The sequence below is a fragment of the Anolis sagrei genome, chromosome 5 (genome assembly GCF_037176765.1).
Source record: "Anolis sagrei isolate rAnoSag1 chromosome 5, rAnoSag1.mat, whole genome shotgun sequence".
Classification (NCBI taxonomy): Eukaryota; Metazoa; Chordata; class Lepidosauria; order Squamata; family Dactyloidae; genus Anolis; species Anolis sagrei.
The window spans coordinates 72216597-72241458 of NC_090025.1; the positions used below are offsets into that span (position 1 = coordinate 72216597).

The 24862-nt window shown below is 38.5% G+C and overlaps 1 protein-coding gene across 2 annotated transcripts in view; it reads left to right on the forward strand.

Annotated features, from left to right (window-relative positions):
* The window catches only part of SGCZ (sarcoglycan zeta), a 699685-nt gene that overhangs the window by 576694 nt on the left and 98129 nt on the right, over positions 1-24862 (forward strand). For both annotated transcript variants that reach the window (XM_060778556.2, XM_067468754.1), the window contains one exon: positions 24315-24402. In XM_060778556.2, the coding sequence (XP_060634539.2) occupies positions 24315-24402 (88 nt within the window). The remainder of the gene's footprint in view (positions 1-24314; positions 24403-24862) is intronic.

Genomic DNA, 24862 nt, shown 5'->3' on the forward strand with positions numbered 1-24862 from the left:
CCTCCAAGGTCATTTACCTGGCCCTCACTTAGAGTCAACCTAAGTCTGAAACAACTTGAAACCACACAATAACAACAACAATCCTATCTCATCAGCCAAAAGTAGGCCCACACTTCCCATTGAAATACTAATAAGTTTATATTTGTTAAAATTGTTCTTCATTTTAATTATGGTATTGTTTTTATGTGTCTTTTGGACTACAAATACAAATTCCTGTGCAGTGTGCATAGGAATTCATTCATGTTTTTTTTCAAATTATAATCCAGCCCTCCAACAGTTTGAGGGACTATGACCTGGCCCTCTGTTTAAAAAGTTTGAGGACCCCTGCCTTAAATGATGGAACAGAAGATATATGCAGGTAACACCAAATAGGTGAAGGTAATACATACCTCTCAGGACATGAACAGAATTCATGAGAGATTGGAGAGCTGTATCAAGACTAACAAAATTGATTTTACATGGATTACATCTAGATATTACATCTAGGTAGGAAAAATGACTTGCACATATACAGGATGGGTGACAAGTGGTTTGAAAGCAGTGCAAAGGATCTTGAAGTCTCATTAGACTGTAAACTGAATTTGGGTCAACAGTGTGATACATTGTCCAAAAAAAATCCAATTCAATTCTATTTCCCTTGATCAGTGTCCAGATCAAGGGAAATAGTAGTGCCTCTCTATTCTGCTTTGATCAGATCTCTCCTGGGATACTATGTCCTGTTAGAATCATAAAATAATAGAATAATAGATTTGAATATGGACCATCTAATTCAACCCCCTGCCATGCAGGAAAAGCACAATCAAAGCATCCCCGACAGATAGCCATCCAGACTCTTTTTAAAAGCCTCCCAGAAAGGTGCTTCCACCACTTCCATTCTATTTACTGGATCCTCAGTGTTGGTTAGGATCAAATTCGGAATAGCTGATTTCCTTATTGCTTCTTCCACCTTCTGGACAATAAAACTGTCTGCAAGGCAAGTGAGAAATTTGTAGAACTTTGTAGTCTTGGCAGGGTTTGTTTTCCAATAAATATCAAAGTAGTTGAAATCTCCCATTTCTACTATATCTCTTCTTTCTGCATGTTTGCTTGTCTGTTGAAGGGAGGCTTCATTTAGGTCTGGCTTGGAGATCTGTAGTAGATCCCAACAACTACATATTTTTCGGTTCTCATGCCCTTAATTCTTATCCAGATACTCTCAACCTGATGGTCAAGACTGAAGCCCTGTATCTCTTCACAGGTGTAAACACCCTTAACATATAATGCTACCCCACCCCTCTCCTATTCAGTCTATTTCTCTGAAATAAGTTATACCTCTCCACTACTAAATTCCAATTATAGTACTCATCCCACCAGTTTTCAGTGATGCCTGTTACATTGTGCTAAGAGTTCCAGTTCATCTTTTTTATGGGTACTATCATTCAAGAAGGATGTTAACAAACTGGAATGTGTCCAGTGGAGGGCACTCATAACGATAAAAGATCTGAAAATAAAGCCTTAAGGAGAATGACAGGGATCCAGTATGTATCACTTTTCCAAGAGAAAACTGAGATGTGACACGATAGCTATCTTTAAATATATGAAAGGATGTTATGTAGAAAATGGAGTAAAGCTGTTTTCTGCTGTTCCATGGACTACAAAACAACCAGTGGTTTCAACAGCAAGGAAAGAGATTCCACCTTTTAATTGTAAGAGCAAATTGGCAGCAGAAGAGATTGCTTCAGGGGGCGATGGACTCTCCCTTTTTGAAGGTTTTTAAACAGAGATTATGTGGTAATCTTTTTGATGTGCTTTGATGGGTTATTCCTTCATGTCAGAAGTTTGGACTAGATTACCTTTGTGTTCTCTTCCTATCTTTGATTCTATTAGTTAAATGTGTGACATATAATGCAATTAATTTTAATGCATGGCTTCCAAGCTCTACATATAGTTGCTTCCTTTATCAATAATCAAAACATAACTAAGTTACTATACTATGACTTCACATTATTATTGCAAAATAGTGAGGGGTGTTTTTTCACTTCTTGTGCACTGTAACCATAATTCAGTGGTTCTTAATCTTTGGTCTCCCAGGTGTTTCAGATTTTAGCTTCAATTTTCTGACCATTAGCCATGGGAACTGCCATTGAAAATATTTCAAAGGCCAATGTTTTTCAGCCATTGCAGCAACTGGTTTTCAGTTACTGTAATAGTTACAGGTGGTGTGTCACACTGGTGGCCAGTTATGTTTTGTATGACTGATCAGCAGTTTGTAGTGTAAGTTATTAATATTTTTCAACATTGTGAAAGTAAAGACTTGCTTTGAAAGTTGGGATTAGCAAACGATTTTTGGTCCATATGTGAGTTTTTTGGAGCATGGTGTAAATAATTCCTTCGCTTTCCACCTCTGTATGTGTGTGATTTTCTTAAATTGGAAAGTGAGCAGGAAATTGCCAGTTGCATCTTGCAGACTAAAACCCTTCAATAAAAAATGACTTGATCTTGCAAGTATGAGCATCTCATATGTTTAACTTAAGAATAGTAATTTTACAGAGCCTAGAATCTATAGATTGTGCAAAATTTTCCATGGCCACACAGCTTTTACCTGTTAAATTATTTTGATCTTGAAGCACTTTCAAGAGGAAATAAAAGCCCAGGTAATTTTGCCTGCTGAAATCCACTCCTTAAATCTTTTTAAAGCTGTTAAGGGGGTGATTCACCTGAGAAAAGAGCATACCATGCTAAAGTGATTGGCTGCCCTAGGCAGGCAGAAAGGGAATACAAATGAAATCTTCATGTGGTTGTCATGACTTGTTCCACTTAAAGGGGTTTCACAAGCATTGTGCTGCCTAGGAAATGACTCCCACACTTTCTCAAATGCAGGCAATTTGGTACCAAAGCATATACAGCACACAGCCTGCAGCATTTTATTCATAAATCATTGTAAGTATAAAGACAGAGGACAGAAGGAGCAGCTCTTTTTGGGGATGTGACTGGTGAGATCTCTAACATCCTGATACATGTGTCAGAGAACATGGCATGTCTTCTCCAGCTATCCGCTTGATTTCAAAAATGAGCTTTTGTCCTTCCCATTTTTGGAAAGAAACACAAGCCTTAACTAGTGACTTCATCACACACAATAATTTCAGTGTTTCTACACATTTAAGAATTGGCAACTCAAGGAGCCCATCACATGAAGCCAGCTTCAACTGTGGGTTCCAGGTATTTTACCATTTCTAAAGTGTGTGTTTTGCCCCCCATGATTCCTAAGTCAATTCTCAATTAACGTATTTTTCAATTCTCTGCTTAGAGACATGTAAAAACTTCCGAGTTAACATGTGACGGTAATCCTCCCTTGCCCATTTGTAAATAAAATGATGATGTCAGCATGGGGAGAGGAGCCAAGGTGGGCAGTATAGAATTGTTTCTTCCACCACAATCTTTAGAACCAAGAAGTTAATTTATAAGTTTTAACAAAGTCTAATGCTCCTTCAGGTGATATAGCTCCCACTGAAATAAGTGTTTTTAAAGGGTGGCTTAACTCTGCTTTAGTTGAAGGGTTTTGAGGGCAAATGACTCTAAAAAAGTGGTGCCTTAAGACTGATGCCTTAACAATCTATATAAATAAAAATGTAATATTCATTTGTGGGATTAGCTCAAAAACCACTGGACGAATTGACATGAAATTTGGATACAATACACTTATCAGGCCAATGAGTGACTATCACTCATAAAACACGGAAAAACACAATGGAAGGGACTTTAAAAGCCAACAAAACAAAAAGATGCTAGAGAGCACAAAAACAACTCCCTCGGCAAACAAAACACACGATAGTTTATCCACACTCTCTTTCGGACTACTGTTCCTAGTATCCCCTAGACCAGGCCCTTTAGGAGAGGGGGATGATCCAAATACACTGCTTTCAAGCTGCAAGCTTTCTTCTCTTTGAATTTCTTTGAGAGCATCCTAATCTCTGCTTTTAATCAGCTTTTCTTTTATCCATTACATGTAGCTTGCCCATGTTATTGTGATTGTGTTTATTGTAATCTTATATTGCTATGTTTTCATTTATTTTATGTAATTGCATTATTATTGTTCATTATTTGCGTTTTTGGTTTTATTTTATGTAATTGTTGTTTTGGGTTTGGCCTCATGTAAGTCCCCATCAGGGAGATGGTGGCAGGGTACAAATAATAATAATAATAATAATTATTATTATTATTATTATTATTATCCCTGCATATTTCCAATCTCCTACCCCTGGACTGCAACACCCAGCAATCCTCCAGGTAGATAAGATAGACAGATAGGTCGGATAGAGGTGGATAGGTAGGTAGATAGATTGATCAGGAGCCCTGCTGGGAGTTGCAGTCCAAGAATAGGTAGAGAAGGAAGAAAGGGGAGAAAGAAGAAGGAAAAGAAAAGGGCTGAAGGAAGGGAAGAGGAAGAAAAAGGAGGAAGGAGAGAATGAAATAAAAAAGAGGAGAAAAAGAAAAGAGGGTGGAAAGAGGGAGGGAATGTTGGCCACAGCAACGCATAGCAGATACAGCTAGTGCTTTAAATAAAACAGGCGAGGAGACTGGGAGACACGTGTCTCCTGTGTGCAGGGGCGGCTCAACCCATTACGCAAAGTAAGCATTTGCAGTATAGTTGATTTTGCCCATGGGTGCTCTTGAGGTGCTCTTGGGGGAAAATAGACCTTGACATATGCGATTTGTAGTTACTGGGATGTATAGTTCACCTACAATCAAAGAGCATTCTGAGCTCCACCAATGATGGAATTGAACCAAATATGGCACACAGAACTCCCATGATGAACAGAAAATATATAAGTGATTGGTTGGGTGGGGGCACCAAAATACTGTTTGCTTACCATTGAAAATTACCTAGGGCCGCCTCTGCCTGTGTGATGGCAAAACAAACAGATAAATCTTAAAGAAAGCACAGAAAAGGATTAGGTGTGGTGGGGTAGGAAAATCTATTTCATTTCAAAACTGAGTGTGGCAAAGTTTACGGACAAACCAACAATCTCAAACATTTTACTTATCCCATGGGAAGAAGTCTTAAGGCTGGATTTACACTGCCAAATAATACAGTTTCAGAATGCAGATTAAGTGCATTAGACTGGAGTATCTGAGTCTACACTGCTATATAATCCAGTTCAATACAGTTAATCTGCATTCTGAAACTGCATTTTATGGCAGTATAGATGCAGCTTAAGACTCGAGTCTTTTAAATAAGAGGAATTTGTGATTCCTTTTTCTTTTAATGATATCAAATATTATTGACCATTTTATTAAAATATTGATATCAATTACAATTCTGCTGAAACTATCAACAGTAATGAGCAAAGTGGAGCATGAAACCTTTCAAAGGTATTTTTGTGGGCTGCACCTGCTCAGGTAATCACAGGGCCCATCCAGACAGGCCTTTAAACCAAGACCTGTCTCAGTTTCACCAGAGACATCCAAATGATGCCTCCTGTAAAACCAAATTAATTTGGAACAAAACAGGGTTTTCTTGCTTTGTTCTGAATTAGTTAAATACCTAGTAAGACTCAGATCTTAGATAAGATCCAGGCCTTACCAGGTGTGGGCTCTGTGTGAATTGAGCATGGAGACCTTGTCACATGATCCCTGTGCCCAATCCACATATCCATTTCAGTTTTTTGGGCTCCATGAGCCTGAAAAACAGAGAGGGCACCCACCCCTCCTCCCAAATCCACAAATACTCCCTAAAACATTTTAAAAACTTACCAGGTGCCATTATCTTCCTCCTTGTGCTCTCCTGGTACAAGGAAATGATGCACCAGGAAACAGAGGGAGGAGGAAAGTCCCTCTGCCCACCCCCTCCTCTCTGGTCTCCTGGCACTTCATTACATCACACTGGGAGAGTGTGAGGAGGAAGATAATGACACCCAGTAAGTTTTTACAAATTTTTAGGGCTTATTCTGGAGGTCTTTGGGGTGGCTACATACCATCCCGGTAGTTACTGGATGGCATTTAGACACCCCCCCCCCCCTTCCAGGAAAGCCTAAGGTTTTTTAACCCCACTTCAGCGCGCGTTTAAGGCTAGTATGGAAGCTCCTCCAGTCTATCCTTTATTACAACAAAAAAGATTAGTACTCTTTCTTATGAGTAGTCATTTCACTTAAAAATGTCTTGCCAGAACTACCCTGCATAGCCACCCCACCCCAGCAGTCAAGGGCTTCTGACATGCTTAACTGTTGCAACTGAATTTGCATTTTAATAGTATAATTAATTTAACTTGCATTTGAGTATGTATAATTTCCTGTGTTTTTGTTGGATCCTCCTTTTCAATTATGTTAGAAGCTGCTGTGCATCCCAGAAAAAAGATGCTGAGGTTGAAATTGAATAAATGCATGCATCTCTTTAATGTGGAATAATACCAGTTTTTTCATAATCAGAATAGGATTTCTGCTTATTTCTGGGTTTGTGTTTTTGCATTTTATATACACAGATATCTTACTTTTTCATCCGGAGATGTTGACATATAAATGCATATAATCAGGCATGTAGCCCCCCCCCCCCCCTAAAATTCTCATGGTGGTCCACGAGAAGGCCTTACTGGTGCATTATTTAAACTGTTACGTTTATTCATATCATGATCTGGTCACCATGCTCAATATATCCCATATGCATGGGGGTATTGAGGTAACAATACAAAAGGTTTGCTAAGGTAGACCCTCTTTAACTCAGACTCAGCCCCCCCCCCCCCCGAAATAATGTAATATATTATATGCAGGATACGGGCCTGCATATAATATATTACATCTTTATCAAACAAGCTGAGTTAAAAGTGTTGAAATTGAAGCACTAGTAGGAGCTTTCCTTTAAAAAAAAATTAGGTTTAAAAAAGACTGGTTAAACCACCTCTGAGTATTCCTTGTCCCTATGAAAATATTGTGGCATTGCCATAAGTCAGAGGCACACACACAGCTAAGACAGAGACTGTGGTGAAGCTGGCTGGGAGTCAGCTGCATTAAGATCATTACTGACTGAAAGGTCATAAGTTCGAAGCCAGTCCAGGTCGGAGTGAGCTTCCTACCAAAATTGTGTAGCTTGTTGTCAACTTTGCAGCCTGAAAGACAGTTGCATCTGTCAAGTAGGAAATTTGGGTACCATTTATGTGGGGAGGCTAATTTAACTGATTTACAAGGCTATAAACATCTCCAGGAAATATGCAAAGAATGAGGAAATACTCCATCAGTGTCACAAACAGATGGTGAAGCAACAGCTTCCCTGGTGGCTAAAAACTGGAATGTTAAATAGCCTCAGTGTCTGTTTATATATGTTGTGTGTCTATGGCATTGAATATTTGCCATGTATATGTACATTGTCATCCACCCTGAGTCCCCTGTGGGGTGATAAGGGCGGAATATAAATACTGTAAATAAAAATACTGTAAATAAATCCATAATGGCCTCTGTGATTTACTTGCATTTCTAAAAACAAGAAATAAACAATGAACTGACAGTTGCTATGGTTAGCTCAGTCTTTTGAAGCTAAATTAGGCTTAAGCAAACTGAATAAATTCAGGACATAGTTGCTTATCAATGTTTTTGTGGAACCATCTCTGTGCTGTCGCACGCTGGGCCTGTGCATAACACTGTAGACAGGACATAAATTCTGTGTGCCCAACGGGACACCGGGGCTGCCTCAGATTAAAGGCCCTTGGATTTCCTTAAAACAGAGTCTTTAGATTGCTTAAAGGTTCAGCAAAGTTAATGAAAACAAACAGGTACTTTAAGGCTTTCTTAACAGTCTATTGACTCTCTCACAATCTTGTCCACAGGGAACAGGCACTATCTTCATAACTGTATACTAACTAATGGGGAAATCCTTAACTTCTAATCTGGGCAGTCTGTCTTTGCCTCTGTTGGCGTGGAGCCCCTGCACCAACTGCTTCTGGCTTCCGCGAGTGACCCTTACCAAGCAGAGCTTTGTAGACTTCCAGGGGAAAAAGAGTTCAGGTTTCGGTGACGGCTGGCTGAAGTCCCTCAGCGAAGGAGCTGTAAGGCTGTATAACCCCGGTTAGGCTGTAGGCTGTATATCTCTCCGGCCAAGCCGTAGAAGACGAAGCTTTCTACAGGAGCTCTTGGTATTATGTCCTGCAGGAAAGGCTTCTCTGTGTGGACTGAACCCAAACTGGCTCCTATTCCCTCCAAAACCCAAAAAGGGGGCGGGACCAGGGAACCTAACTATAATTGACAGGTGCCTTGCCCTATTATTGCAACCAAAAGAAGCCACCTATCTGCAGAGTCCCTGAAACTTAGAACTACAACAAACATTCAATGTAAACAAACAAAATTGAAGCTCCTGGTACAGTTGTGCCTGCATACTCTCAAGCCTGTATATTATCTTTGAGGTGTAGAGTGTTTGCTCCATGCCATTGATCCTTGAGTGGGGTTTTAAATAACTTTTCAAAAGCTGCCCTCATCAGTCTCTCTGTTCAAGCAACATGTGCAATGTAATACATATACAACTGAAAAGGAAATAAGGGAAGAAAGAGACAAATCTCATATTTCCAAACCAAATGACAAAACATGGAAGTGGTTGATGGAAGTAGTCAACACTCCATAGATGTGGGTACCTCTAGAGTCACTTTGCACATATAGCCAACAAAGTCTGATCTGGTTCTCTAAAGAATCCTGGGCTGTGACAAATCTGAATACATCATCATTAGCTACAAAGAGAGCTGCTCCCAGATTTCCTACCAGGTGACTGGCATGACAGCCCATCTGCTGAACTGGCCAGCTGTTTTCCAGCTCAATTATCTACCTGGCTAATATTGCTTTTCTCCAGATTGCTAACCTATACAGATTGTGCCAATCCCCTGCTGATCACTTAATATGCGAACAGATGAGTGGGACCTACACAGGTGGCAAAGTCCAAATTAAAGAGGGCAGTGCCAAAGCCTCAGACTAGTTGGTAAGTCTGCCTAAGGCTAAGGTACATTTTCCCCAGTTCCCCCTTTCACAGCAGCTACTGTCATTTGGAAGCAGCTAAGGACATTTCATATCACTGCACAAAGCCTCAACCATCAATTAAAGTATGTTGTTTTTCTACTGTTTTTGTAAGTTTCCAAAGTTTGTCCCTATTTTAATTACATTCTGTTTTGATTAATTGTGTGAGCCAACTTACAATGAAAGCAGACTCTGATGCCAGTTAGCAATTTGGCTTTTAAGAAACTTAATAGACACTTAATTGTTAAGGAAACCTGACTATAAAAGGAAAGATTTAGTTAAAAATTAGATGAAATTGATCATAGCAAAACTCAAAGTGACTGGACCATTTGACTGTCTAAAATACAACATATAGGCCTGCTAATAAACATTTCTATTCTCTAAGTCAAGGATATAAGTCGAGTCCCCGCAGGTTCATTTCACAGCACATCACTGCCCCCTGCCTCCCCAGTTTCCCCAATATATCTTTTAATTGCCATCCCACTACAAATAATGAATTAGCTCTTCTGGAAACCTCTAGAAGCAGCAGTCCATTTGTATAATGGGTTGCAAGGCAATAGGAAGTGAACGTCTGGCATTTACTTAACGTTGGGGCAATTGTGACAGTTCTTGTGGCCCACAGAGGGATCCAGGATCAGAAAATGGGCTGAAGGTGCTATAACAACACAGCTTTTCCATTTTCCATTGTTGTTTAAATTCGTGTGGTCTCATTATGGAACTTTCCTACTTATGCATAAAATTTGAAGGCCTAACATGTGCTTTCAAAGAAATTGTACAAAAGGTTATGGGTGAGGATAGTACAAAGAAATGCTATTACAGTAATCTAATAAAAATTATGTGCCTATCTAGCCTTTGTATTATATACAATTTCAATTTTAACTGTGTGCTTTATTGCATGAACCAACTCTTTGACTACAGTTGCACAATTGTTTATAGTGAGTACAAACTGTATTGAGGACCCTCAATATCACACTTCCCTTAATTAGTACAATTGCACCAATTTGCCATGTTCTGGTCCTGTGATTATAGTTCCTCATCCTTTCATAACCCTTTCTTCCCACACTACTGTTATTCCTTAATTTTCTTATATTATTTTTAGTTTAAATGCAATTGCATAATTTCAGCAAACCAAAATAAAGGGAATATAAAATATAAAAGAAAAGAAAAATAGTCATCTCAGGAATAGCAAGGGAATGGGATAGGGGGATAAAAGAGGGGAATCCCATCCTCTAATGTTGCAGTATTTCCAACTTGTTGGCAGTGAAGCATAAGGGACTCATTGCATGAACCTAAGTGATGGAAACATTGTGGCATTGGGAGTTATCAATGATTTTATCAGCCAATAGACAGTAGGGATGGGAGAATCACAGAGTGGATAGGCAGCAAATGCACATGGCATAATTCAGTAGGAATCATCGCCTATTTATTTATTTATTTATTTATTTACAGTATTTACATTCCACCTTACTCACCCCGCAGGGGACTCAGGGCGGATTACAATGTGCATATACATGGCAAACATTCAATGACATACATACACAACATATATAGACAGACACAAAGAGGCCATTTAACATTCCAGCTTCATGAGAGTATTCTGGCTACCAGGGGAGCTGTCACATCACTGTCCATTTGTGACACTGATGGAGTACTTCCTCATTCTTTGCATGCTTGCTGGAGATTTTTATAGCGCCGTAAATTGGTTAAATTAACCTCCCCGCATAAGCAGTACCTAAATTTCCTACTTGACAGACGCAACTGTCTTTCAGGCTGCAAAGGTTGACAGCAAGCTACACAACGATCAGGAGCTCACTCCGACCTGGGCTGGCTTTTTGGTCAGTAGTGATCTAATGCAGCCAGCTGCGCCACAGTCCCGGTGCAGTGTAGTTGCAATTCTAGTTTGCCTGAGTCATGTGATAAAGTCCAAAATTCACTGTGGGAATATCCATGGAATATACTGGTTTTGTCAGTGAAATTACTCTGGATGGTTGGGAAACCTTCTAGAACTGTTTTATGTGTGTGTGTTTTAAAAGGTGGTGGGTTGGTGCTAAAGTGTTCTGGGGAAGGAGAAAAAACAGTGGGATACTGATACTGTTATTATAATGGTACCATGCTGTTGGGTCTTATCTTTTTTGCATAATAAGTACATCCATCTTCCTGCAGCATTCACAGTTTCTTTCACTTCGTTTACAGCCCAGGGAAAGATGTTGTTAGGGTTTTGTTTTGTTCTGAGATTTTGAGATCAGGAAATGTAGGTTGGAAGTGCCAGAAGTTCTACGAAGGCTGCTGAGTGATAGATGATTAGTAGAAGGGAAGGAGAATAAAACACTGTTGCTCAGATCACAATGAATGTAGTAAGCTAAAAACATCAAAAGAAACCCTAAAAGACATTCTGAAATGCCCTGTGATTTAGCCAGAAAAAAGAAATTGAATTTTATTTCATGGCAGAAAAGACCTTTTGTTAAACTCAAGGATGAATTTTGGCCAAGGACAGATTTTGTGTCTTCCCTGCAGTAGGGTGAAAATACTTATTGCATGCAAAGTCTTGAATCTTACTGGTAATCCCAGTGAATTTAGTGAATTTAGTGGTAAGTCAGCAATTAAATTCATTATGGTTATATACCTTCAAGCAATTTCCAAATTGCTTCAAAAGAAGTGTAAAAACCACTCCTTAAATATTTTGGCAAATTAAGAATTTTGAACTAATATAGTACATTTTGGAATTGAATGAATTATCTTGGGTTTAAATTCAGTCAACTTTTACAGCGCAAGTTCCCTTGAGTATGAAAGGCTTATTTCTAAATAAATATGAGATTTAATTGAGGATAATAGATTCATTATAGGTTAGTTGCATCTTTACAAATGTGTAGTATGTCATGAGGAAAAACAAAGAGGGTAAAGGTTGTTGAGATATCATTGTAACAACTAACTCTTTATCTGTATTTTAACACATTTCATAAGATATTGAGGATTCTAGCAATTTTAATTTTGAGTCCATTGGTTGTATCTTCTTATGCCTTCTCACATTGTTTCCAGGTCTTCATATATTCTTTTCCAGTTCTTAATAATAATAATAATAATAATAATAATAATAATAATAATCAACCACCTTATTTTTGTATCCCATCACTATCTCTCTGTAGCGACATGGAGCAGTTTACAAGGGGACAAGCCCAGACAAACATAGATTACAACATAAAAGAATCACACAATAAAATGTATAAAAATAACATCGACAACCGCCAATAGCCTGACATAGTAATCAAATTCTTCAATGGAAATTAAACTTAGTTTTCATAGCAGATTATTTCACATGAAATCAAATGCTTATTTTTGTTTTCCCACTCTTTCCATTGAACTAAATATTAGGTTGTATAAAATACTTTGGCAATTAATTTATGTTTTCATAAGGTTCGATACTCCTTAAAAAACAGAATTTAGAATCCAATGAAGGATGAGGAATATTTAGATCAAATTCCAAAGCATTATATCATCATCATTTCTATGGTGCATTGTAGACAAAGCACCTGACATCATAGCCAAAGGGGAAAAGGCTATTTTTATTAGTTTAATGAGCATGTAATGTATTCAAAAAAATCCCCTCTGTTTATTTGAATGAATTCATAAATTTGTCTTAAGAGCAATAGGTTCAATTAGATAAAGGTTGTCATCAAAAAGGATCTATTGTCTTTCAGTTTTATGAAAAGGCATTAATACTGAAGGATTAGTACAAAGATAGGAAATGGAAATATGACTCACAACAAGCATATACAGTTTCAACAAGCATAAAGATGATAAACATCACTATTATTAGATATTTTTTATTCTTCCTCTGAATATTTGCAAAAATTGTGTTATCTCATTAAAGTTTAGCAGACAGATGTGTCTACTTGACAAGTGGACCATGGATCTTGAAATAAGCCAGGTGTCTGCTGAGACCTTGAAAGACAAGACCTAACTGAAGAGACAGCTGGGAGAACAAATGAAAGGGAGGCGACAACCCAGGAAACATCAACTAGGAAGAGACAAAAGGAGCTCTCCAAAGAAATATTGAAAAGATAACATTTTGGAGAGATATAGGGGTGTCAATCTTTGCCTCCCCCCCCCCCCCCCGCACAAAACACAGACAAAACATTGTGATGGGAGAGTAGCATTTTGAAGTTCTGGTGAGGGCGAAAGAAAGTGCACAATAAAACATTTGTGCAATGTTGCACAATTACAATATATTTTTATGCATGAATGTATCTTGTTAAAAAAGATTTTGCTAACTATATTTTCATTAGACATTTCTAAAATGTGAACATTGAAAATCCAAGTGTGATGTGTTTACGTAGATGTCTTTTCTGGATAATGACGAAAATGCAAACATTTTTCACCTCTGTAAAAGCATGAAGGCATGGACCATGTGCAAACCTGTGGCAGTTAGAAAAGAAAATAGACTTCCTACAGCTGGTGAAGGGAAATTAGCTATCATTTTGATGCCCAAAGAGGTGGTTAGTTATTGCATTGTTATGATTTTAAAGTAGTCTCTCTTAATTCAAAAGTAATAGCGTTGTGCAAATCCTGTTTTAGGAGGAGGGAAAGCACAATTAGAAAATTTATGATAGAAGTAACTGAAATTAATCACATATTTAAAGTATTTATTTATTTTGTTTTCTTTATTTTTTATTCACCTCTCTCCTAATATAGGGATTTAAGGTCCCTAAAAAATAGAAAACAATGCAAATTAAAAAATGCCCGTGCATTGAATATTAACATTAACAATATTAACATTAAAAAGCAATAAACTATTGTGTCATTAAAACCATTAAATATTTAAATATTAAATGCATTAAAACTTCATAATCCCACTTGTACAAAGATTATCTCTTGTAAAATTGCACTTGTAATATAATTTAATTGTGTGTTGTAATTAGAATAATAGAAACATCAGAGTTGGAAAAGACCACAAAGGCCATCCAATCCAATCTCCATCATGCATGAACACATAATCAAAGCACACCTGGCAGATGGTCATTCAGTCTCATCTTGACAGTTCCCAGAGGAGGATACTCCTCCACACTAAATAGTAGTGAATTCCACTGTTAAACTGTTCTTACCCTCTGGAAGTTTTTTCCAAATGTTTATGTGGAATATTTTTATGTAGTTTGAATCCATTGTCCCATGTCCTAGTTTCTGGAGCAGCAGAAAACAAGCCTGTTTTATCTTGATTATGACATCCTTTTCAATATTTAAACACCATGTCACTTTGTAACTTTCTCTTCTCCAAGCTAAACACATCCAGCTCCCTAAGCTGTTCCTCATACCACGTGGTTTCCAGAACTTTTACCATTTTGGCTGCCCTCTCTGAATACGTTCCATTTTGTCAATATCCTTCTTGAAATGTGATGCCCAGAATTGAACACAATATTCTGGGTGAGGCTTGACTAAAGCAGCATAGAACAAAATGATTTCTGTCCTCGATCTAGATACTGTACTCTTCTTGGTACACCCTTGAATTACATTGGATTTTTAAGATGACATATCATACTGTTGGACCATGTTCAGTTTGTGGTCCACTAGACTTCGAGGTTTCTTTCTTCACAGTTAGGAATTATTCTTCCAGAACAAAGCACTTTGCATAGCAAATGTTATTTTCTATGCAAAAAAAAATAACATGTACATTGGGATTTGTTACCGATAACTTGTTATGTATAATTCCTTATTTATAACAATGTCCTTTCAAGCTCTTAGTGTTATATTGCCTCCGTTGGAATACCAGTAGCTACTTTATCTGGGTAAGGCTCAGACTATGGGACTCCCTCCCTACACTACTCTTGGATGGAGAATGAATTCCAAAACCTATTGCAGGATCAAAATGAGACAACCCATTGCCAGTTCACTATTTCCTAAGATTGTATATATTACCCAGATATCCTGATTGGTGCAGGGAGGTCAGTGGTCACTAGCAGCTGGTGAGTCTTATGTTCTTCAGCCATGTTGGAGGTAGCATCTGGCACTTTGAAGAACTTCTTCAGTGTTCAGAATAAGATCCACAGTGGATTTATTAGCCAATGGCATGAAAGCCACCAGTCACCACTGCAAGTGTGTGGTGAAGAGGAATTTCAAGATGTATTGTTTTGATACTTCATCGTTAAGTCCTTTATTAGTACAGTCTCTTTTGCCAGACCAGCAGGAACCATGAGTAATGATCTCAAGAGTTCACAGGGGACATGAAAATTCTAATCACTACTTAGGAAAAATATCCCCAGCATCTGCTTTTGTTGCCATCCCCTCCTTTGGCAATGCTCATAAGCTCAGCCCGAATGATTGCTTTGGATGCAATGCCTCCCAAACAGTCATGTCTATACAGCTGGAAAGATGGACAAGCCAAAAAGCACCTTTCATTTGCCAAGCTGCAAGAATACAAGCTGTTTGACAAACCATGAAATAAGTCAACTAACAGAAGGGGGGAGAAAGAGAGAAAAGACACATCACCACATGACATCTTCTGAAGAAGTTCTCAGTAGCTTCAAACATGTATTTATGCAAACTGATAGAATGGCAGAACTAATCACTGGAAAAAAGAGGAGATAGCTTACTGACATTTAGGAGGTAGAGCAGCTCAAGATTGGAAATTCAAGAGGCATACAAAAGTAGCCTTGGCCTATCATAATTTGCTGCCTGAGGCAGAGCAGTAAATTGTGTTCACTATTCACCTAAACACAAGGGCTGTTATATGAGAGGCAGCCAGGTTAATAACTGGGACGGCATACAGGGAGCACACAACTCCCATGCTACATCAACTCTACTGGCTGCCTTTTTGCTGCCGGGCACAATTCAGTGCTGGCTTTGGCCTATAAAGTCCTAAACAGCCCCAGCCCAGTTTACCTGTCTGAACGCATCTCTCTTTACAAACCACTGCGGAAACTAAGATCTTCTGGGGAGGCCCTGTTCTCAGTCCTGCTACCATCACAGGTGCATTTAGTGGGGACAAGAGACAGGGCCTTCTCAGTGATTGCCCCCCGGTTATGGAACTCCCTTCCTGGCAATATTAGATCAGCCCCCTCCCTCCTGTCTTTCAGAAGGATGGTGAAGACCTGGCTGTGGGACCAAGCCTTTGGGGCAGTGTAATGAGGCAAAATGGTGTCCTGAGACGGTTTTTAAGCAACTTTTAATGTAAATATAAGTTATTGTAATGTTTGTATATATTTATGGTTTTATGTCCCAGCACTGAATGATTGCCGTATATATGTTGTGCTCCACCCTGAGTCCCCTGCGGGATGAGAAGGGTGGAATATAAATGTTTTAAATAATAATAATAATAAATAGTCCCAAGCAGCCAAATTATTCTGGCTCACGAAGCAGAGAAACCCCACAAGCATACCTCCTCATTCCTTGGCAGTAATAATACAGGTAACAAAACAAATAAGCAATGATTTCTTGACCTCCATGACACCCATAGTCTAATGACTAATTGTCCAATACAATTTACTATAACGCACTCACAGCACTGACGGATTTTCTTTCTCACTCTCTCTTGAGAATTGATGCTTTCCAGCAAGGTATTCTATATATAAGGCATGCAAAAAACAGCAGTGACTGTTGGTTTTGATGCTTTGGGTTGATATTGGATTTTTTTAAATGAAGTGTCTCAATGTGCCAAGACAATGTTCCATTATGCTTATATGCTTAATTTTAGGGCATTTTCATAGAATTGTAAAAAAAAAAATTAACCAAGCATTTACAATACCTATAGTATATGGCATGCTAATTTATATATTTCAGATGTGCATTTTGTTAGTCCTCATAAGTTATATTGACTTAAGTTAAATTCATACTTATAAGGCGATATCCAACACGTGGGCATGGCCCACGCCAATAACATAAGAATCAAAAACTTACCCAATACTTTTTGTTTGCATTTTGAAAATCTTGAAAGCCTCCCAAAGTCATTTTTTTTTCAGCATAAAGAAGCAAAGCGAAGCCAAAAAAGAGTACCCTTCCTCTTTAAATTAGTGGTTTCTCACCATTATGAGAGGGAAACAGCAGGGAGCAAAATTTGCTTTGAAGAAAAGCACAGAACTCTGGGAAATGTAGCTTGAGAAGGCAAGGAGCCCTATGCCAGAAAATGCAAAAGGCCCTACCCTAAACTACATTTTTCAGAATTCTGCTCAGCATCAGAAATCCTCAATCAAGATAAGGGAGAGATTTGTCCCTCCATAGCAGCAGCCAGCCAGAGTTTCAATAAATTGTTGATTTTGCAAAGAGGAGGACCGATGGAAATCTCTGTGCTGGGCTGGGAAGAAATCCCTAAATTGATGGCCCTTGGGGGTGCCTTCCAACTCAATAGTGGAAGCATATTAATTAGTTTAGAGGCTGGATGACCATCTGTCAGGAGAGTTTTGATGGTACCCTTCTGCCTGGAAGAAGGGAGTTGGACTAGATGGTCCTTGGGGGTCCCCTCCAATTCTAGAATACTATGAGAATGTAAAATTATTTAATATTGGTTTCTATTGGTTAATAAGAGAGACATTCAATGAAATGGGTGTTGTGGCTTAAAGAAAACATTTTTGCCAAACTTTTTCAAAAAATTCCCAAAAATCAATAGACATATAAATATTTCTGAAGGTTGGGGGGAATGATCCTCTGTTATTTTGTGTCAATGTATAGAAAAGTCAAGAAGATAGGTTTTGTAGGTTTTTAAAGTATTGTTTATAAAAACTTTGAAAATTCCCCAAATATCTGTGGATAAGTTAAACATTCTGGAACTTGATGGGCTAACGATGGTAAATGCATTCAACCATTGTAGCAAGTTTTGCCCCAAAAGCTGTAAAAATGAGGAAAGAAAGAGCCCCTGAAGTTTCTGCAATTATATTCATTATGCACAATTACTATAACAAAAAAATTACAAAATTTCATTACTCTCGTTATAGTAATGAAATTTCACTAACCATACTTTAGAAATGAAACACCAGCATCCCCTAATTCTGTAATGACTTTTGAAAAAATAATTATTGATCACACTTGCCTAGATCCTATCAAGTTTCTGCAAGCAGAGATGCACCAGCAATGAATTTCACATCCTCAACCTCCTGGGATTTAAACATTTTAACTTTATGTTGACATAGCTAGACTCAAGCTTCATTTGGCATGAAATATGCATTTTTGGAGGAATAATCTGATACAGTGTGAGACTAGACATGCCAACTGTTAAGCATGCCCCATCAATTTGATCTGCAGCAATTAGCAGGTTTAGTCTAATGTTTATTCTCATATTATCAAAACCTTTGCCTACTAATTTCTTCATACCAAATTGTTGCTAAAGGCACAGCAACGCATCAGACTAACATTCTCTTTTATTCTATCAAATCATTGGCATATTTTCCCAAAAAGTGTGTTGAGAAAGACTTCCTTTCCTTAATATCACATTTGCATAAACATGCTGCTTCTAAGAGCTCGGAAAAGTTATATTTTTTAATTACAGTTCCTTGAAATCCCTGTAAGCACAGCCAGAACTGGATGTGAGATTCTTGGTATGTTTAGAACACATTTCTAAATCAAACAGCAGAAGATGTGTGATCTTTCTCAATGAGTTGATGGGTTTATGTAGATTAATACTTCTTTGAGTATGTTGTGCTCAGGAAAGTAGTGAGATGTTTTTTATATAAATATTTTTGAATCTGCTGTACTGATTGAGTACCAGAGTGGTGTAATGTTCTGAAAGTTGGAATACAGGCAATCGGGGTTCAAATCCCTCTTGACCATTGAAAATCCATGGATGACCTGGGGCATGTCAATCCAATAAAATCCTATAATAGGTTCTAGGCATGTGCAATCGATAAAAAAAGTTTTAAAACTCATTACAAAATTTGGGGGTGCTGATGTTTTTTTCTAAAATGTTACTAAAGTGCCGTTAGTAAAACTTTCATTACTATAATGAGAGTAATGAAATTTGGTTATTTTTTTCATTATAGTAATTGTGAAAGTGGGAAAACTTCAATGGCTCTTTTCTCCCACAGTTTTATAGCTATTGGGGTGAAATGTGCTACAGAGGTAGAACACATTTACCACTGTTAGCCCAATACACCCAGAATGTTTCACTTATCCACTGATTTTTGGGGAATATTCAAAGTTGTTATAAACTTATTTTTAAAAACTACAAGAGCAATCTTCTTGACTTTTCTGTACAATGACACAAGATGTTAGGGGAACACCCCCCCCCCCAACTTTCAGAAATATTCATACTTCTACTGATTTTAGGGATTTTTTTAAAAAATTACAAAAATGTTTTTTTAAAAGCAACAACAGCTGTCTCATTGAATGTCTTTCATATCAACCAATAGAATTTAGGGATTTCTTCCCAGCCCAGCACAGAGATTTACTTACTAAAAGTATCAGCCAGTCCTCCTCTTTGCAGATTCAACAATTTATTGGAACTCTGGCTGCTTGCTGCTACGAAGGGAAAATAGCTCTCCCCTATCCTGATTAGGGCTTTCTAATGCTGAGCACAATTCTGGGAAATGTAGTTTAGGGTCTTTTGAATTCTCTGAAGTGGTTACTGGCATAGGGCTCCTTACCTCCCAAAACTACATTTTCCAGAATTCTATGCTTTCTGAGTCTCATTCTCTCTGCTTTCTCCTTGCTGCTTCCCTCTCCTAATGGCAAGAGGCCATTAATTGAAAGAGGAAAGGCAGCCTTTTTGGCTTCGCTTTACTTCCATGTGCTGAAAATAAAACTGATTTTGGGAGGTTTCTGAGATTTAAAAAATGCAAACAAAAAAGCATTGAATAAGTTTTGGTTCTTAAGTTTTTAGCACGGGCCGCGCCCATGTGTCAGATATTGCATCATAAATACGAATTTAACAAATTTGATATGACTACCAAAAAAAATTGAACATCCCTAATTGGTTCACTTCAGTATGACCATAAATCAGAAACTACAACTGCAATGGTTACAGCATTAAGAGTCAGGTTGAAATTCATTTTCAGCTGTTAGTACTTTGTTGTTGGCTATCTTCAAGTTCCTGTATTAGAAATGCATACATTCCACAACAGAAGTGGTTGGCCATTTTTGCCCAATGTACATTTACTTTTAAAAGGCCATAGAAACACCATACCACATGTGCATTCAATTGAACAACATAGCCATTCCCATAACAGCAATGTAGTACAATTGACATGTAGCTCTTACTGCAGAGATTCACACAACACACCATTGATGTAGCATTTGAGACATGATGCTTAGGAATTTATTTGGTGACTATGGGTAAATCATGCTTTACCAGTGTAACTTATTTAATAGAGTTGATCTGAGAATGAGCAGAGGAAGAACACTGTATGCTTCATTGAGTTCCTTGAATGAAAAGAAAATATGTAAACATAGTAAACACATATTAGCTAGAGATTAATGGCAGGGAGACAGATTGGATAAATCTACACTATAGAATTAAGACAGTTGGGCAGCACTAAATGCCATGGTTTAATGCTATGGAATCCTAGGATTTGTTATTTAGTGAAACAGATTGGATTCATCAACATGCTTTGGCAGAGAAGGCTAAAAAACTTGTAAAATTACAAGTTCGATAATTCCATAGCACTGAGGCATGGCAGTTAAAGTGGTGTCAAAAGACATTAATTCTACAGTGTAGATGCCCCAAGGAGAAAAAGAAATAATTTAATACACCACATGTGTATAAGATCTGAAGCAAGACCTAGTAAAGAAATGAGCAAACTATCTCCATGAATTGGATTCCTGGCCATTTCTGCAACTTTTGCATCCATTTATGCCATACAACAGCTACTGTCGATAGCAACAATCCAAGCATTACTATTAAGGAAGATCCAGTTCTGAATCTTTTGCCTTATCACACTAGAGCTGAATGAGTAGACAAAGATGAACTATCAAATCTGAAATCCTGGGTCTGTCTTCTGCAGTATTCTGGAGCTTGTAATTTAGTGATACTCAGGACCTCTCTGGCTGAGCATTTTAAAGGACTCTCCTCTAAACTACAAGTCTCAGAATTCTGCAGGAGGCAGAAACTGGATTTCGGATGGGATGCATACTCTATGCCTATACCCAGGCCTGTAGCTGGGGGGGGGGAGGGGTTCAACTGCCCCCCTCCCAAATTTTTTTTTCAGGTTTAAAAAAACCTGGTTTACTCATGAATTTTAACTGGTTAACCAAATCCCCATGCTAAGTCTATGAGACTCAAAAAATTAAGAATTCCTCCAGAACTGCAAGCACTATCTCAAGCAAATATTGACAATTTATTCACACGGTCATTACTTGCAGGAATAGCCGATGTAGTGAAGCAACCAAGTTAGGGGGAAGCGGTGTTGAATGCTCTCATTAAGGAGGCCAGACTTAGTGGAGGTGGTTGACAGGGGCGGAGATGCAGGCTATTGAAGACTGCTCTGCCCCCTGCTGTGCGCTTCACTTCAGCGTGAGCTAGGAGGCAGGTTTCAGCCCCCCCCCCCTCCAAAATTTTCAACCCTCCCCGAAATTTTTTTCTAGCTATGGCCCTGCCTATACTGGCCCTGGTGCTGCTTGAAAAACTGTTTCCCCAAAGTCTTTCTTTCCTTTCTGACTTTATGTGGCATGATCTTTGGACATTTTATACGGCTTAAGAAGATCTGGACTATATAATTTCCTTCATATTTTGCACACAATTATAGCACCTCTTAAAACCTCTAAAGTGGTTTTGCGATGTCCTGTATGTGTGACCAACAAAGCTACCTAAATAGGGGGGGGGGGGAATGACGACGACACACCTCCACTTTGAAAAGAAAATAACAGTGAAAATCCTGAAATACTCAGTTCTTGTGGGTTTTTTCGGGCTATATGGCCATGTTCTAGAGGCATTTCTCCTGACGTTTCGCCTGCATCTATGGCAGGCATCCTCAGAGGGTGAGGTCTGGGGCTGGGAAAAAAGAGGGTTTATATATCTGTGGAAAGACCAGGGTGAGACAAAAGGCTTTTGTAAGATGGGCTAGGTGTGAATCTTTTCAATGACCACCTTGATTAGCATACAATGGGCTGACTGTGCCTGGAGCAAACTCTTAATGAAAGGTGATTAGATGTCCCTGCCTGTTTTTCTCTCTGTTGTTTTAATTTTAGAATTTTTTAAAACTGGTAGCCAAATTTTGTTCATTTTCATGGTTTCTTCCTTTCTGTTGAAATTGTCCACATGTTTGTGGATTTCAATGGCTTCTCTGTGTAGCCTGACATGGTGGTTGTGAGAGTGGTCCAGCATTTTTGTGTTCTCAAATAAAATGCTGTGTCCAGGTTGGTTCATCAGGTGCTCTGCTATGGCTGATTTCTCTGGTTGGAGTAGTCTGCAGTGCCTTTCGTGTTCCTGGATTCTTGTTTGGGCGCTGCGTTTGGTGGTCCCTATGTAGACTTGTCCACAGCTGCATGGTACACGGTAGACTCCTGCAGAGGTGAGAGGATCCCTCTTGTCCTTTGCTGAACGTAGCATTTGTTGAATTTTCTTGGTGGGTTTGTAGATAGTTTGTATGTTGTGTTTCCTCATCAGCTTCCCTATGCGGTCAGTGGTTCCCTTGATATATGGCAGGAACACTTTTCCTCTGGGTGGATCTTCATCTTTACTCTTGTGGCTTGTTCTTGGTCTTACAGCTCTTCTGATGTCTGAGGTGGAGTATCCATTGGCCTGTAGAGCCCAGTTGAGGTGGTTCAGTTCATCTTGGAGGAGGTGGGGTTCACAGATTCTTTTTGCACGGTCTGCCAAGGCTTTGATGGTGCTTCTTTTTTGACTTGGGTGATGGTTGGAGTTTTTATGTAGATATCTATCTGTGTGTGTGGGTTTTCTGTAGACGGTGTGACCCAATTGTTGATCTGGTTTGCGGATGACTAGGACATCTAGAAAAGGCAGTCTTCCTTCCTTTTCTTTTTCCATAGTGAACTGGATGTTAGGGTGGATGCTGTTAAGATGTTCCAGGAACCTGTTGAGTTCTTCTTCTCCATGGCTCCAAATGGTGAAAGTGTCATCCACATATCTGAACCATATAGTGGGCTTTTTGGTTGCTGTTTCAAGAGCTTGTTTTTCAAAGTGTTCCATGTAGAAGTTAGCTATGACTGGGCTGAGAGGGCTCCCCATAGCAACTCCATCTTTCTGTTCGTAGAATTCATTGTCCCACTGAAAATAGCTGGTGGTGAGGCAATGGTGAAACAGCGCCGTGATGTCTTCTGGGAACCTCTGGTTGATGAGTGCCATGGTGTCTGCAACTGGGACCATGGTAAATAGAGACACCACATCGAAGCTGATCAGTTTGTCGTTTGTATTTAGCTGGAGATTGCTGATTTTTTCAATGAAGTGGGCTGAGTCCTTGATGTAGTGTGTTGTGAATCCTGAAATACTTAGAAAATTTAATGAGTAGAGAAGCAGGTTAGTTAATTTTAAAGCTGGATTAAAATGCCTTTGTAATGTTTTATAAACTTTTTAAAATTATAACAACACTTACTAATATTTCTATGATAATATAGTTGCCATCCACTTTTCCATAGAGCATGGTGTTGTCACTATTGAGGTTCTTGTCACCAAATGCTTGCAATAATGCTACGGCTTCCATAAAAGAAGCTACAAACTGATTGGAAGGAGTTCATAGCAGAAATATAAGAACAAATAAGGTCTCAAAATTCCTCTAAGCCAGGCAAAAAGGACAGCATCATCACCATTTACATAAAAATCTTAGCAAAACAAGGCATTTTCTTAAATTTTGTTTCCAGAAAAGGTATCCTTGCAGACTAGACATAATCTTTCCAAGACTTTTCATTCAGCTCATATTCTTCTGTTTAGAATGAGATGTTGCTATGCCTTCCAACAAAATGCCAGGTTTTTGCAGATATGTGTGGTTCTTACTACTCCTGCCTATATATTTTGGATGCCTATTGATAGCAGTCTATTTTCCTGTTGTAGTTGTATCTCTGAAAATGTGGGGACATCTACACTGACCACTTAATGTAAAAGGTCACCAGATTAGCTCCATGGTGGCATCACATCTTAGGCCTTTTCCACACAGCTGTAAAAATAAATCCACATTGAACTGGATTATATGGCAGTTCAAAGCAGATATTGTGGACTATTTGCCTTGATATTATGGGCTATATGGCTGTGTAGAAGGGTCCATAGTATCAAGTTGGAAGCCAAAGGCTCTCACAAAGATGCCGTTTTGAGAGGGAGCAGTTTCCAAGTTTAGATTTATGACATAGCTTAGAAGTATTTTAGTTGATTAAGTGCACAGGTTCAACTAGTCCTTGCCAACATACTTGTGCTTTAAGTTCATAGTTATAGCTTGACTCTTCCTCTGTATTTTTTCCTTCTCATTTCCTTGTCTTATACATGTTCCTCAGGATAGTCCACTGGTCTTACAGTCGGACAGAAATGTTACAGTGAATGCAAGAAATCATGTGGGACAATTAACTGGACAACTCACTGTAGGTAAGTCTTATTTTCTCATGAAGATTTTGTGTATCATGTTAACCTTGTAAAAAACATTCCTTTGATATCTATGGCATAAAAAAGGCAGCTGCTTATGATGACTCTATTCAATGAACTCTAGATATCAGGTAGTTACAGTTTTGGCGGAATTTGGCCTTGCAATGGTAGATCTATCTATCTATCTGTCTATCTATCTGTCTATCTATCTATCTATCTATCTATCTATCTATCTATCTAATAATATACAACTGATCACATTTGAAAGTCAATCATTCAACACATTCTCGGTTAGATTTCCCCAATTTACAGAATCCATTTCAGCTCTTAATAATGTAGATGATACCAGGGCTTCCCAGTTCTCAGTGTTTATTCCACATTTTAAAGGTTAGCTTTAAATCCATCTTTAAATCTGTTTTGTTGTCCACTGATATTCCATTTTCCTTTCTTGAGCTGAGAGTAA